The 12500-nt window shown below is 36.6% G+C and overlaps 2 protein-coding genes across 9 annotated transcripts in view; one reads left to right on the top strand and one right to left on the bottom strand.

Annotated features, from left to right (window-relative positions):
- The window catches only part of stk39 (serine threonine kinase 39), a 56562-nt gene extending 49499 nt beyond the window's left edge, over positions 1–7063 (top strand). The window contains exons 17-18 of the mRNA XM_043249564.1: positions 511–575; positions 5547–7063. Of these exons, the coding sequence (XP_043105499.1) occupies positions 511–575; positions 5547–5621 (140 nt within the window). The 3' untranslated portion in view covers positions 5622–7063. The remainder of the gene's footprint in view (positions 1–510; positions 576–5546) is intronic.
- A 2552-nt stretch (positions 7064–9615) lies between these two features.
- b3galt1b (UDP-Gal:betaGlcNAc beta 1,3-galactosyltransferase, polypeptide 1b) overlaps positions 9616–12500 on the bottom strand; it is a 131630-nt gene continuing 128745 nt past the window's right edge. For all 8 annotated transcript variants that reach the window (XM_043248197.1, XM_043248193.1, XM_043248199.1 and 5 more), the window contains one exon: positions 9616–11631. In XM_043248197.1, the coding sequence (XP_043104132.1) occupies positions 10429–11424 (996 nt within the window). In that variant the 5' untranslated portion in view covers positions 11425–11631 and the 3' untranslated portion in view covers positions 9616–10428. The remainder of the gene's footprint in view (positions 11632–12500) is intronic.

Raw genomic sequence — 12500 nt, 5'->3', positions numbered from 1 at the left:
ACACCTGTCTTCCGTTGCATTGAAAATAACAGGTATTTAAAAATGCCTTTAAGAGCTATTTACTTATAATATTAATAAATATTAATTAGCGATATTTGTATGACTTCTGACCATTACGGAAGCTTGTGACCCTTCTGGTTTTGTAATGGAGCTCATGCCGGCTTTCGTCTGCAAGGAGAAAATTGCAAAAGGAAACAATTCCAGGGGTCATTAGTTCACTAAACATTGAGAGCAATATGCTAGGTATACAGATGAGTCTCGCCGCTCTAAAAGATCCGGCCATGCATCAGTAACGATATAACTGCACCAATTAATGCGTGTAGTTAAAATTCACAGCTACACACAATTGGGCTTGTAGCCCTCGGGGCAATTTGAGTTCAAGACCCCTGCTTCAAGCCATTTCTGAGCAAATACATGAAGGCTGAGATGCACCGCATATCCAGATATGGTTTGTTTAGCTGTATCGCTCAGTCCTAATGTCTGTATCTTTTTCTACATGTGTTTTCTCAGTGGCCGCTAACCTTCAGAAGATTGTAGAAGACCCAATTACCTATAAAGTATTGACCTTTAAGTTGGTGAGTATTCAGAAGCTAAATGTCACATAGATTCTTGCAGGATTCCCAGGAATCACGAAACCTGGAAAAATACCACGGCCTGGAAAAGTGATGGATATTGTAAAATATACATCTACAAATAATTTTTTGTGGGTGCAATCTGTATAATTTTGTATTGGTCAAATTATGAACAACTGGATTTTATTTAATTTTAGAATCAGTAAGATACTATACTATATTTTTAGAACTATACTATTTAATATTATTTTGTTTAATTAATTTATTTATTCATTTTTAGTACATCAAGAAACTATCTAAAAATTGCAATACATTTGTTAATAAATACGTTCATTTAACATTTTTTTAAGGAAATATTACTTATTAATATTTATTAATTTTTAATTCATACTTATTCAATACAGCTTAAAACACAGTTATCAATAACTAGATTTTGCTATTCTTCTCTTATTATTTTTGAATTTTCAAATTTTAGTTGTTTCATTACATCAACTAAATGAAAATTTAGCTTTTTCAACTTGCCAAAATAAAACAAGGCTTTTTAAATAATATATTTAAATTTGATAAAAAAAAATTCAAGTGCAAATACTTTTTTTATTATGGTTGTAGTTCTAGTTCACTGTAATAAAGTTTTAATTGAGGCCATTGCAATTGTTCTTTAAAAAAGACACGCAAAGTCTTCCAGTTTATTAAGAAACACAAAGCAGCTTGCTTTTGTTTTTTCTGCTGCTGTTTGTTTTACTCATTGCACATTGAATATGCAGAGCCCGCGTCCCTCAGGTCCCACGCAGCCATTCATTTATTATTTGCCCAAATCACGTCTTTGACAGCATAATGAATTTTCATTACATAATTCCTTATTGATTACTCTGAACACACGACAAATCTGAGAGAATATTAGGAGAGTGTTTAATGATGCTATTTAATGCGTTTTTAAAAATGACAGAACTGGGATATTCTGGCAGATACATGAATACCCGAATTAAAATGTCAAAGAGCGTTCCCGTTAAATGCATATAGATGAAGAAGGGAAAGCATTACACTGCAGGATGCCGTAGGAGTGTATGTTCATATTTCAGTCCGTGTGGAGGATTAGACACAGATAGTGCTGATAGACGCCGCTTTAATCAACTTTAAGTGGATGCCTTTATATTGGATGGGATTACGTTTTTCTTCCAGCGAGATCATGTGTGAAAAGATATCACCGTCGTGGCGTGAAAGGTATAGTTCACTCCGGGACAGAAATTCTGACAATATTTAATTGCCTTTCCATACCCGCGTAACACAAAAGAATGAGCATGCTGTTAATGGGGGGCAAATGTTTATAATGCAATATTTGAAGAGATGCAGAATTTGTAGAAATGCAGTATTTGAAGAAAAACTTTTCATGTATCCCAATATGTTTGTGGCATCAAAATAAAACCGATTTCAAAATAAAGTTGTAACGTTATAAAAGTGCAGCTGGGTTGTTTGATAAAAATGACAAAATAGACTATTTAAAACTTCTAAATTAAATTAAACCTTTCATTTCAAAACTCTTAAGCTACTCTAGATTATTTAATTATTCTTGAATTATTCCTTTTATTGTTATTATTATTATTATTATTATTATTATTATTGTTGTTATTTATTGTTATTTGAACAAAATAAATATAATAAATATAAATTTAATAAATAATAATAAATAAATATAATAATGTGATGTACAAATAAATAGATTATTACAGTTTTTGTTAATATTTTGAATTAATATTTCTGTTTTCTATTGTTTAAAATAGTTTCAGTTTATTTAGTTTTAATTACTTTAATAGTTTATTAAGATTCATATGAGAAATGTCTCTTTAGCAACTAGCTGAATGCATATGTTTGTCCTATTACAGCTATTTTTACAATTAGTTTTTTTTGTGAATTTTTTTTATGGTTTTAGTTAGCCGTTTTGTAGTGTTCACGACTGTTAAAATTAAAAAAAAGTTTTTTCGTTTAAAATGATTTTATTTTGAATTTTATTTAAGCATTTTTTATACATTTTACTTAAAAAATGGTTTTATTTCCCATGACATTGTCCGGCTGTTGTCGCGTGTGTTTGTTTGAAACGGCACGACGGTGAGTAAATAACGACGACATTTTCATTCTCAGATGAACTATTTCTAGAGAGGCGTAAGCGTTAAGGGCAGGTCCCGGTGGTGTTTCATCACGGTGTACGGTGCGCTGGCGGTAAACAACATCTGCGTGTTAGCAGTCGGCTCGTTCTGCCGCGGCTATTTCTACAGCATCTGCCAGCCCTTACCCTTAACTTCACCCTCCGACCCTCCGCAGAGCTCCCAGAATGCATTTCTCGCTCGCACCTGGAGTGTTTTCGAAAAGCGCATTAGGAAGCGTGGAGTTTTATTGTTTAATTTCGGCTCGAACGTCCCCGGAGAGAACTTCACATCATGATTAGAAAACGGCTCTGAGAAATGTGCGTGCGTAACGGGAAGGAAGCGTGCGTGTGGGGAAACTCTCAGGCGGCCCGGTCCTCCGATCTCATTTACTAATGTCGCTCCTGACTACGCTGTGCGCAACTCAGACAATTAGGCTGCTTGAATATTGAACCGTGAAGAAGACTTATGTTTGCGGCCGCTGCGTGCGCGCGTGACTTGAGCGTAGCGCTTTATACGCGCAGGAGCTGGAAATGCATTGATTTCGGTGGAGATGGTGCAGTGCATTGGCTTGTGAAAGTGATCGAGCTAACAAAAGTCGGCCGGTATAGTTTTTGAATGAGCCGCACATGTGTATTTGTAAATTAGTGATATTAGACGCTGTTAAGTTGGTGCTTTCTTGCGGCATGAGCGTGCTAATCGCTCAACTCGGCTGTTTGGTGCAAAAGGCTGTGCTAATGCTGCATTTTCAATATAATCACAGCTGAAGGCCATTATTACGCAGTACAGCGGATGATTTATTGCTTTTAGATAAGGTGTTACTGCAAAATAGTTTTTTTTTTAAAGAAATAAAAATTATAGCATTTTATTTGTTTTTATTTTATATTTTTTATTTTATATTTATTTTTATATTATTTATATCTATATTCATTTAATGTAATTATATTTAATTATTATTATTTTTTATTTTTATTTAAAACAAAAATTGTTTTATGTAAAAAAGTGTCTTGTGTTTTATATAACGTATATAGAAAGAGGGAGAAAAGTTTAATTAGCAATGCTAATATAAAAAAATAATAGTACAAATAATTATTTTTTTACATTAATTGACAATTTTTGATTTGTTTTTTTTATTGTGTGTATAGACGGAGAGAAATGTTAAAATAAAGAAATATAGAAAAATCTACATAATGTTTTGCATTAAATCTATTAAGCGTTGTCGGGATAAAAATACATTTCTGGACATTTTTATCATTAAGCTTCAAATAGCTCAGTTCGCTCGGCATATTTCTACATGTCGTTTTATTTTACCAGTGCGTGTGTTAGCTCTCAGACACACACACACACACACACACACACGCACACACAGACTAATAGAAGCAGTCCTTCCTCCTCTTGTGAGTAAATGATAATTCTTCACCCAGGAGAAATGTGATCTACGTCGCCCAGGAGTTTTATGGTCAGACCTTTCCACGGGTCACAGTCCCTCTTATTTAGCAGGAGCGTGAACTCCAGCCATATTTCACTGCAGTGTTTTTCAGAGAGAGCAGACGCTGACCAACACATAAATACACACACAAGCCCCTGTATCACACGCGCCTCTGTCTGCCATCAGCCGCCTGACCCTGAGCGGCTGATAGTTTCTGTGTCTCCTCCGGAGGAAACGACAAGCGATCGATTTCCTCCAGACACTCGGGCTGGTGTTACCTGCGATAAGATGATCTGCTCTCTGCCCAGCGCCGCTCCGTCATTAGACACTTGTCAAAAACAGACCACTAGTTCTTAGCTTTTTCATGTTTTCTTCTGCCTTTCATCCCTTAACCTCTCTTTTTGAAGTCTTTTTGATATTTTTAGGCGAGGAAAAGTCCAAATGTGAAGTACGGGGGATTGGGAATAGATGTGTGGCATTATGATGATTACCAGCTAATTTATTTACAGTGATGCCCACATTCTGGAGGGTTTAAAAGCACACATGCAAAGCTGTAATTGTTGAATGAATTATTCTTTTTACGGTATCCTTCATTATATAGTAAGTTACCGGGAAACAAAACTATACTCTATTAAGCATACACAAGACATATATATATATATATATATATATATATATATATATATATATATATATATATATATATATATATACACAATATAAAATCAGAGCTATTTTGTTATCAGTATTTTTGGATAATTATAAGTTGTATAGATTCATATTAACAAATTTCAGTTATAAAATGATTATAATGTACATTATAATGAATTATGCAATAGGTTTTGGAGCCATGGTTAGTGAAAACAGACAAAAGAGCTAGTCTTATTTCAGTATGTGTAATGTTTTTGTGTGTGTGTGTGTGTGTGCGCGATTTTATTTATTTTATTATTGCCTTTGGTAATCTATATCATGCCTGTGATTATATTCTAATATATATTTTTAATTGCATTGAATTAATAAGTGTTTTATTAAATCAGGTTATCTCCATTACGCCACATTTTATTTAATTTTATTTTATTTTATAAGTAAATCGTTGCATGTGGTAATCTCCAACACGTTAGATTTATTTTGATCAACTTTATCATTTTTATCAGTTGACTTTTACTCGATGTATTTATTTTTCCGAGTCACATTATTGCCCGTCGTCGTTTCAATTATGCCATTACTTAATTTTAATTATCGTCACTTCGTTTTCATTTGTACTTTTATTTTCTGCTAAGCGTCAAATTGTTGTCCGTATTAACCTACATTAACCTACAAAAAAAAAAAACACCCGGAACATTCCTTTAAACGCCGCCTCAGCGGACTTGTTTCAGCCCCTGTTAACATGCGTGTTTGTGTCTCCAGGCGTCCGGTTGTGACAGCACAGAGATCCCAGACGAGGTGAAGCTGATCGGCTTCGCCCAGCTGAGCGTCACCTGAGAGCGTCTCATTAGAGCGGGAGGACGGAGAGAGCCAGCTGCTTCATTCGAGACCTCCCGCCTCCTGCCCCCCGATCAGGTTTTTCCCCCGAATGTTTGCACCTGTTCAATCAAACGCGGCGCTCTTATCCAAACACGCACTCGCCCTCGTTCCCAGACGCTGTATGCCTTTCACCGAAACATTCCAGCAGCCATTTACCCACAATTCAAAGCAGGAGCCCGTCATCTCAGGAGGCAATAGCTAGCGAAAACAAAAAGGTTTTTTTGTTGTTTTATTAAATTGTTACGATTTTGTTGGCTCTTACCGTATTGTTATTACCGGAAAGAAAAAAAAAGGCTTTTATTTGACACAAGAGTAGCGCGGATCGTAGACCACAAAGCTGAAGTGGAGACGTCTCCCTCTGAATGTAAAAAGCACATTTTCATTCTGAATGTTAACGCATTCGAACTGTATTGTACATAGACCTTCTGATGTCTGAAATAAGGGAATATTTTTGTTGTTTTAGTTCCAGCTCAAAGAGTACGAGAGCAGGGAACCGAACGCTGCCATGTGCAAACGTACTGCTTTCTTTTTTTCCGGGACGGTGTTGATGCTTCGACGCTAGAGGTGCCTTGTTTTTTTTAATCCGTGCCTAAGAAACGTAGGTTACAGGCTTGAAGCCGTTCGGCCGATGCTGAGCGGGGAGAACGCCGCTCGACGTCAGACTCGCTCGTAGTATTCTAGTTGGCGTCGAAGTTCACGGCTGATGCACTTTGATTTCCGCGACGCTTATACCCTGACTGTCCACGTTTAACCCGCTGATACGAACAAGGTCATCGCTGCCACAAACACACGCCTTAAAGGGATACTCCACCCCAAAATTAATATTTAGTTGTTAATCGCTGACAAATCCCACGTCCTTCCAAACCCGTAAAAAGCAACGCTCTTCTTCGAAATACAATTTAAGATCATTTAGGCGAAAAACGAGATTAAAAACCACTTTCAAGGTCCAGAAAAGTATGCAAGACATTGTCAAAATACTCCATCTGCCATCAGTGGTTCAACCGTAACGTTATGAAGCCAAAGAAAACAAAAATAATGACTTAATTTAACGATTTCGCCGCAGTAGTGCTACAGTATTCGGCGCTGCAATGATGTTACGCTGCTAAATCGTTGAATAAATTTAACTTAATTTTTTTATGCCGTAATTGCTATAATTTACCACCGGCAAACCCATATTTTTTTTGCAGTGTTTTGTCGTCTCCTCACAAAATTACGTGAGATATGGAGCGATTATGTAAGCACTTCAACGAGAAAGATGGGGAATTTTTTTTGTTATATCTTCCATGATTTTGCTGGAGATATAAAATAAGGCAAACCTGATTTTAATGTAGTATTTTATTTTATTAATCTATTGGGGCTTACCATGCATTGAAAGGAATAAATATTTGTACTTGTTTTAAAAAAAAAAAAATTCAGAAATGTAATTTAACTCGATTTTAGTTGCATTTTTAAATAATTTATAAAACAAAAATAGCAACTTTATTCAGCGATGTGGCACCGTAACATCACCCTGGAGCTATTTGGTGCTGCAGTGACATTATGATAAAGTTATTATTTGTGTTTTCTTTCCATACAAAAAGTATTCCCGTTGCTTCATAACATTACAGTTGAACCGCTGAACGCAGATGGGCTATTCTAGTCTTCCATACTTTTCTGCACCGTGTTCATTATTTGACAGTAAACGGGACAGTCACAAGTTTCCCAAATATCTAAAGTTGTGTTAAAATGGGTTTGACGCGATATTGAGGTAAGAGATAAATAACAAAGTTTTCATTTTGGTGTGGAGTAAGCCTTTAATCCTGATGCATCGTGTTCGCGAGATGGTTCCGCGTCATTTTTACAGCACTCGAATGTGTTCGTTTTTGACCCCAGAATGCATCTGTCTGTCAGCGAACGTGAAGTATTTCGTAAAGGAAACAAAATGTGTACTACTGAATGACAGAAAAGCCATCTGTGTGTCCAAAACCAGTATAGTAGCTTAAATTATTCTGTTCTCAGCCCAAATGTAAATAAATACTAAATACTTTATTATTATTATTATTATTATTATTATGATTAAGTTGAATTGTGTTTTCTATATACCATGCGTGTTCCCTCCCTTAATATTCAGCCCTTCTGTAATCAGCAAAGATGTAAACTTTCTGCGAAGGTACAACAAATAAAACAGAATTGCTACTATTAAACCGGAGCATGGCTGTGTTTTGGAAGAAAAGGGATCCTGGCTGTATAATGTGATTATGATATTATCTTTTGCCTGCCTCTGTGTGGTTTTTTTTTTATGCAGTAATTGCTATAATTTACCACCGGCAAACCCTCAGAAAGCGATTTCATTACAGTGTTTTAGTATCTAATCGTCTCCTCATGAAACGGGGAGAAAAACGATCAGATTCATGCGAGATATGGAGCGTTTATGTGAGCACTTGAACTAGAGGGATGGGGGATTTATCAAATATCTGGCATGATTTTCTTGAAGATATAAAATTAGGCAAAACTGGTCTATTGGTGCATACCATGCATCGAAATGAATACATATTTGCGTGTGAAGAATTTTTTTTTTTTTTTTTTTTTACATATATTTAGCTTTTTTTAATAGCAAATTTTACTAGAACATTTTTAAGCGCTTTAAACTTAAGTGCTCTAAATAAAGATATTGTTCATCTTTTTAACCTTATAAAATGTTTTTTTAGCTTTGTGTGTATATATATATATATATATATATATATATATATATATATATATATATATATATATATATATATATATATATGTGTATATATATATATATATATATATATATATATATATATATATATATATATATATAAAAAAAAAAAAAAAATATATATATATATATATATATATATATATATATATATATATATACATACACACACACACATTGCAGCATTGGTTATGGTCTAAGGATTTTTGCATGTTTTATTTCTGAAAAGAGCTGAAAATGTTCCCTTTTTTTCTCAAATATATTTTATTATTTCCATTTTTTCTAAATAAATTAAAAAAGTTAAAGTTATTATTTCCATTTTTTCTAAATAAATTAAAAAGTTAAAGTTATTTACTTGCTGTAGAAGGAGTACACGCTTTTTACAACATCGCCAAAGACTGTCTTTATTTGTCATGGGTGCTGACGGAGTTTGGCAAGGCCGGGATTTGGCACGTCTCGAGCTGCCTGGCCGGTCTGCCAAGTGCCACTACTGCGGGCATTTGGCAGGACAAGTGACTGGCGAAATCCTCCAAGGATGGAGAAGGTGGGTCGGACAATTCGCTGGATCTCCGCGAGCACATTTATGCTGTCGCGCATGCTAAAGGTAAGATGTCAGATTCAAAAGCGACAGAAATTAAACAGAACGGGTTTCTAAATGGGCTCGTTGCAAGTTACAAAACTTGGTTTCCAAACCAATTTTTTTACGGATCAGCCCTCTGACCGCATATCAATGAGATTTCAAAGCCGCTGGAAAATCATCCAGCCATATGGCTGCAAATAATACCCAGATTTTCTGTAAAACGTATCACTTTTAGAAAACATTAGCATTTATTGAACATCAATGTCTGTTATATTCCTGCTGGTGTTTTAATTTCAAGCTACAATGAAAGGTGTTTTATACTGTACATTCATTTTGGGTTTGGTATGTGACATTATACGTGTCTTTAATTTATCGTGGGCCATCGGAAATATTACTATTCGTTTCTTTTAAAGGGTTACTCCACACCGAAATGAAAATGTATCATTTGCCCCCATGTCGTTGCAAACCCATAAAAGCTTAGTTCGGTCGAAGACAACATGGTCTGGAACAGCATGGGAGTAAGTGATTAATGGCGAAATATTAATTTTGGGGCGCAGTAACCCTTTAAACTCTTTCACTTGAGGTGAACCCTGCATGAATTCTTTTTATTGTTCCTTTAGAATCTTGAGAAGGAGATCGATGCTTCAAGAAAACGTTCACTGTTATATATTTTTATGTAGAAAAAAATACACAGTATAATACAATAGTACCCATGGGGAATAATATATTCATTTTTGTTTTCACAGTTAAATGTCACATCCCTTTAATTACTCCAAACAATTTAAAAAAAAACATGTGAATCACATTTTGGCCTCAATGGAAAAAAAAAAAATCCACTTTCAAGTTTTCGTCTTTTTTTTTCGTGTTTCTTACCTTCATTATACTCCACATTTACACTGCGTTCCTTGAGCAGCATTTCTACAGTAAATACTCACTAAATGACACTTGATACCAAGCGTTAATGACTTTAGATATACAGATTTACAGTATAACTACAAACATGAGCTGTTCTGAAGCGATGATGTTCGACGTCTAGGAGTAAGAAAATAATTATATATATAAATAAGGAGCTATACATGATCTTTTTCAAGAAAAGTCGTTTCTGAAGGTGTAAACAAACAATGCAGGCGCTTCCACACACACAGTAAACAAAGCAATGGTACTTTCGTTTGTACAACCAGAATAATGAGCAAAGAAAACTGAACAATCAAGGACATTCCGGACCAAAAGGAACTCCTTCACTAGTTTCAGAAAGACCGGCACGAGTTGTAATATTAACACGAACAGCACATTCCCCAACGATGGGCTCGGCGTGTTTCCAAATCGTTGAAATGCCCCAGAAGGATGTTTCTAAGAAAGAACTAGTTTGTCCCAAGGCTCCACGTCGCATCTGTGCATTGTGGGATTTTTATTTTTTATTTTTTTAAAAAAGGGCACAAATACACATCCCCAGGCATCTCCCACTAACACTTGAGATGCTTCTTGCTGGTCATGTCGTTCCAGATACGATGCATCTCCTCGGGGGAGATCTGGTGTACGGTAATGACTCGACGGTACCTGCAAAGACTGTAGGCCATTTTCCAGTGATTGAAGCCACTGTTCTGATACGGGTGAATGCCCAGCTTCCTCAAACACACCCCCACGTAAACGTCCTCCAGATGCAAGAGCCTGGTGTGCAAGGAAGTCTTGTAGATGAGCTCCGCAACGTCTGCCGAGAACACGTACCCCGTGCCGGAGCAAAACGGGGGGTACTTGCTCTCGGGGTAAAGGTCTCTGGGCATATACCATTTGCTGCGCATGTCCCGGATGGGCCCGCCGTTGATGACGTATCCCGTGAAGTACCTCCGTCGAGGTTTGGTGGCGGGCTTCAAGAGTTTATACACCAGGTTGTCCATGTTCACGAAGATATCGCTGTCCGTTTTCATCACGTACTTGGCTTGGTTGCAGAAGGTGGCCACCCAGCGCATTCCCATCAGCGTTTTGAGAGTGAGGTTGTGGTACGAGTCGACGAAGTCCTCGACGACGATGTCGTGAAAGATCTCGCTCTCTTGCTCCACCATCTGGTTGAGCACCGCGTCCGTGCTGCGTCCCAGAAGAAAGAGGGTGATGATGCGAAGGTCGCTGAAGGTGCTTTCGTCGCCCCACGTTTCCCTGATGGCTTGGCGCGCGTCGAACTCTTTGTGCGTGGTCGTGATGAGGATGACGAGGAAGGGCACGTTGGTTTCGCATTTCTTGGGCTCGTTGATGATGAAATCGAAGGCGTGGGGGTTGAGCGGGCGCGTACGGATGTTGCCGAAGGTCGTGGTGGCGTTGCTCTTGTGCGCTTTCGCCGTTTTACGCGGCGGGACGGACAGCTGGCTCACGTAGGACGACGTGGGACGGGATATACTTAGGTACCACAGAGCGCTGGCCCAGCAAACGACCGTCAACACGTAGAGGCATGACACTTTGGAAGGCATTGTGATGCATTTACGTGCACTTTGAGCTGTAGATCTCGAACGGCCTCGCAGCCATTAGCGATGGTACCTCAGGCAGGAATGCAGAACGCATTTGTATGCAGCCTGACGTCAACTGTCAGACCTGTCTTCTCTTGGTAGGAAATCGGTGGGGTTTTGTAGCAGGGTTTCGAATGCTCCCTGACAGTCTTCCGCATGTTCCACTGAAATCTGAAAAACAAAACAGCAACAGTTGTTTTCAACTAGTGGCCAACTTGACAAGCGGGGTCCTCAACTGAAAGACCATACAATGCAAAAGACTGAATTTTTCAGTTACATATGCATTTTAGCCAAAGTGACTTGCAATGCACTCATTGCATTTTTTGGCAACACTTTAGAATAGGTAACACTTGTTAACTATTGATGACTACTTTTCCCTAAATAAATTCCTAATTTGCTGCTTATTAGTAGTTAGTGAGGTAATTATGTTTTGGTATTGGGTAGAAAAAGGTCATGTAGAATAAGGCATTAATATGTGCTTAATTACTACTAATAAATGGCTAATATTCTAGTAATATGCATGCTAATAAGCAACTAATAAACTAAAGTGTCACCCATATATTTTATAAATATATTATATATATATATATATATATATATATATATATATAATATATATAATATATATATATATATAAACTGAACCCATTACTTTACTGTTGTAAGCTGTATTTAAAGAAATACAATACAGCTTCAATATTTGTTGTTTAATGACAACAATTGAAATACACAAAAATATGCTGATATTAATAATATTAATTTAGATTTACAAAGGTTTTGGACTCTTGGGATCTACTTAAATTGAAAATTATAGCTTCTTGAGCCTGATGAAGATCTGACTGGTCTTGGGAAACATTTTGGGAGTTGTAGTTTTCTGTATGTGGATAGTTGATTGTTCTGCACTAATTTTTAGTTTTTTTGCACATTTTTGCATTGCTTTGATGACCCTATGATCTATCACTATTGTAAACATGATGTTTCAGATGTTTGATTGACAGCCACCGCTGAGAAGCTACTACTAAGTACAACATAGAAACTTT

Source organism: Puntigrus tetrazona, chromosome 9 (genome assembly GCF_018831695.1).
Source record: "Puntigrus tetrazona isolate hp1 chromosome 9, ASM1883169v1, whole genome shotgun sequence".
Taxonomy (NCBI): domain Eukaryota; kingdom Metazoa; phylum Chordata; class Actinopteri; order Cypriniformes; family Cyprinidae; genus Puntigrus; species Puntigrus tetrazona.
Note: the sequence above shows the minus strand (reverse complement) of the source record. Positions and strands in the feature narration are given on the sequence as shown.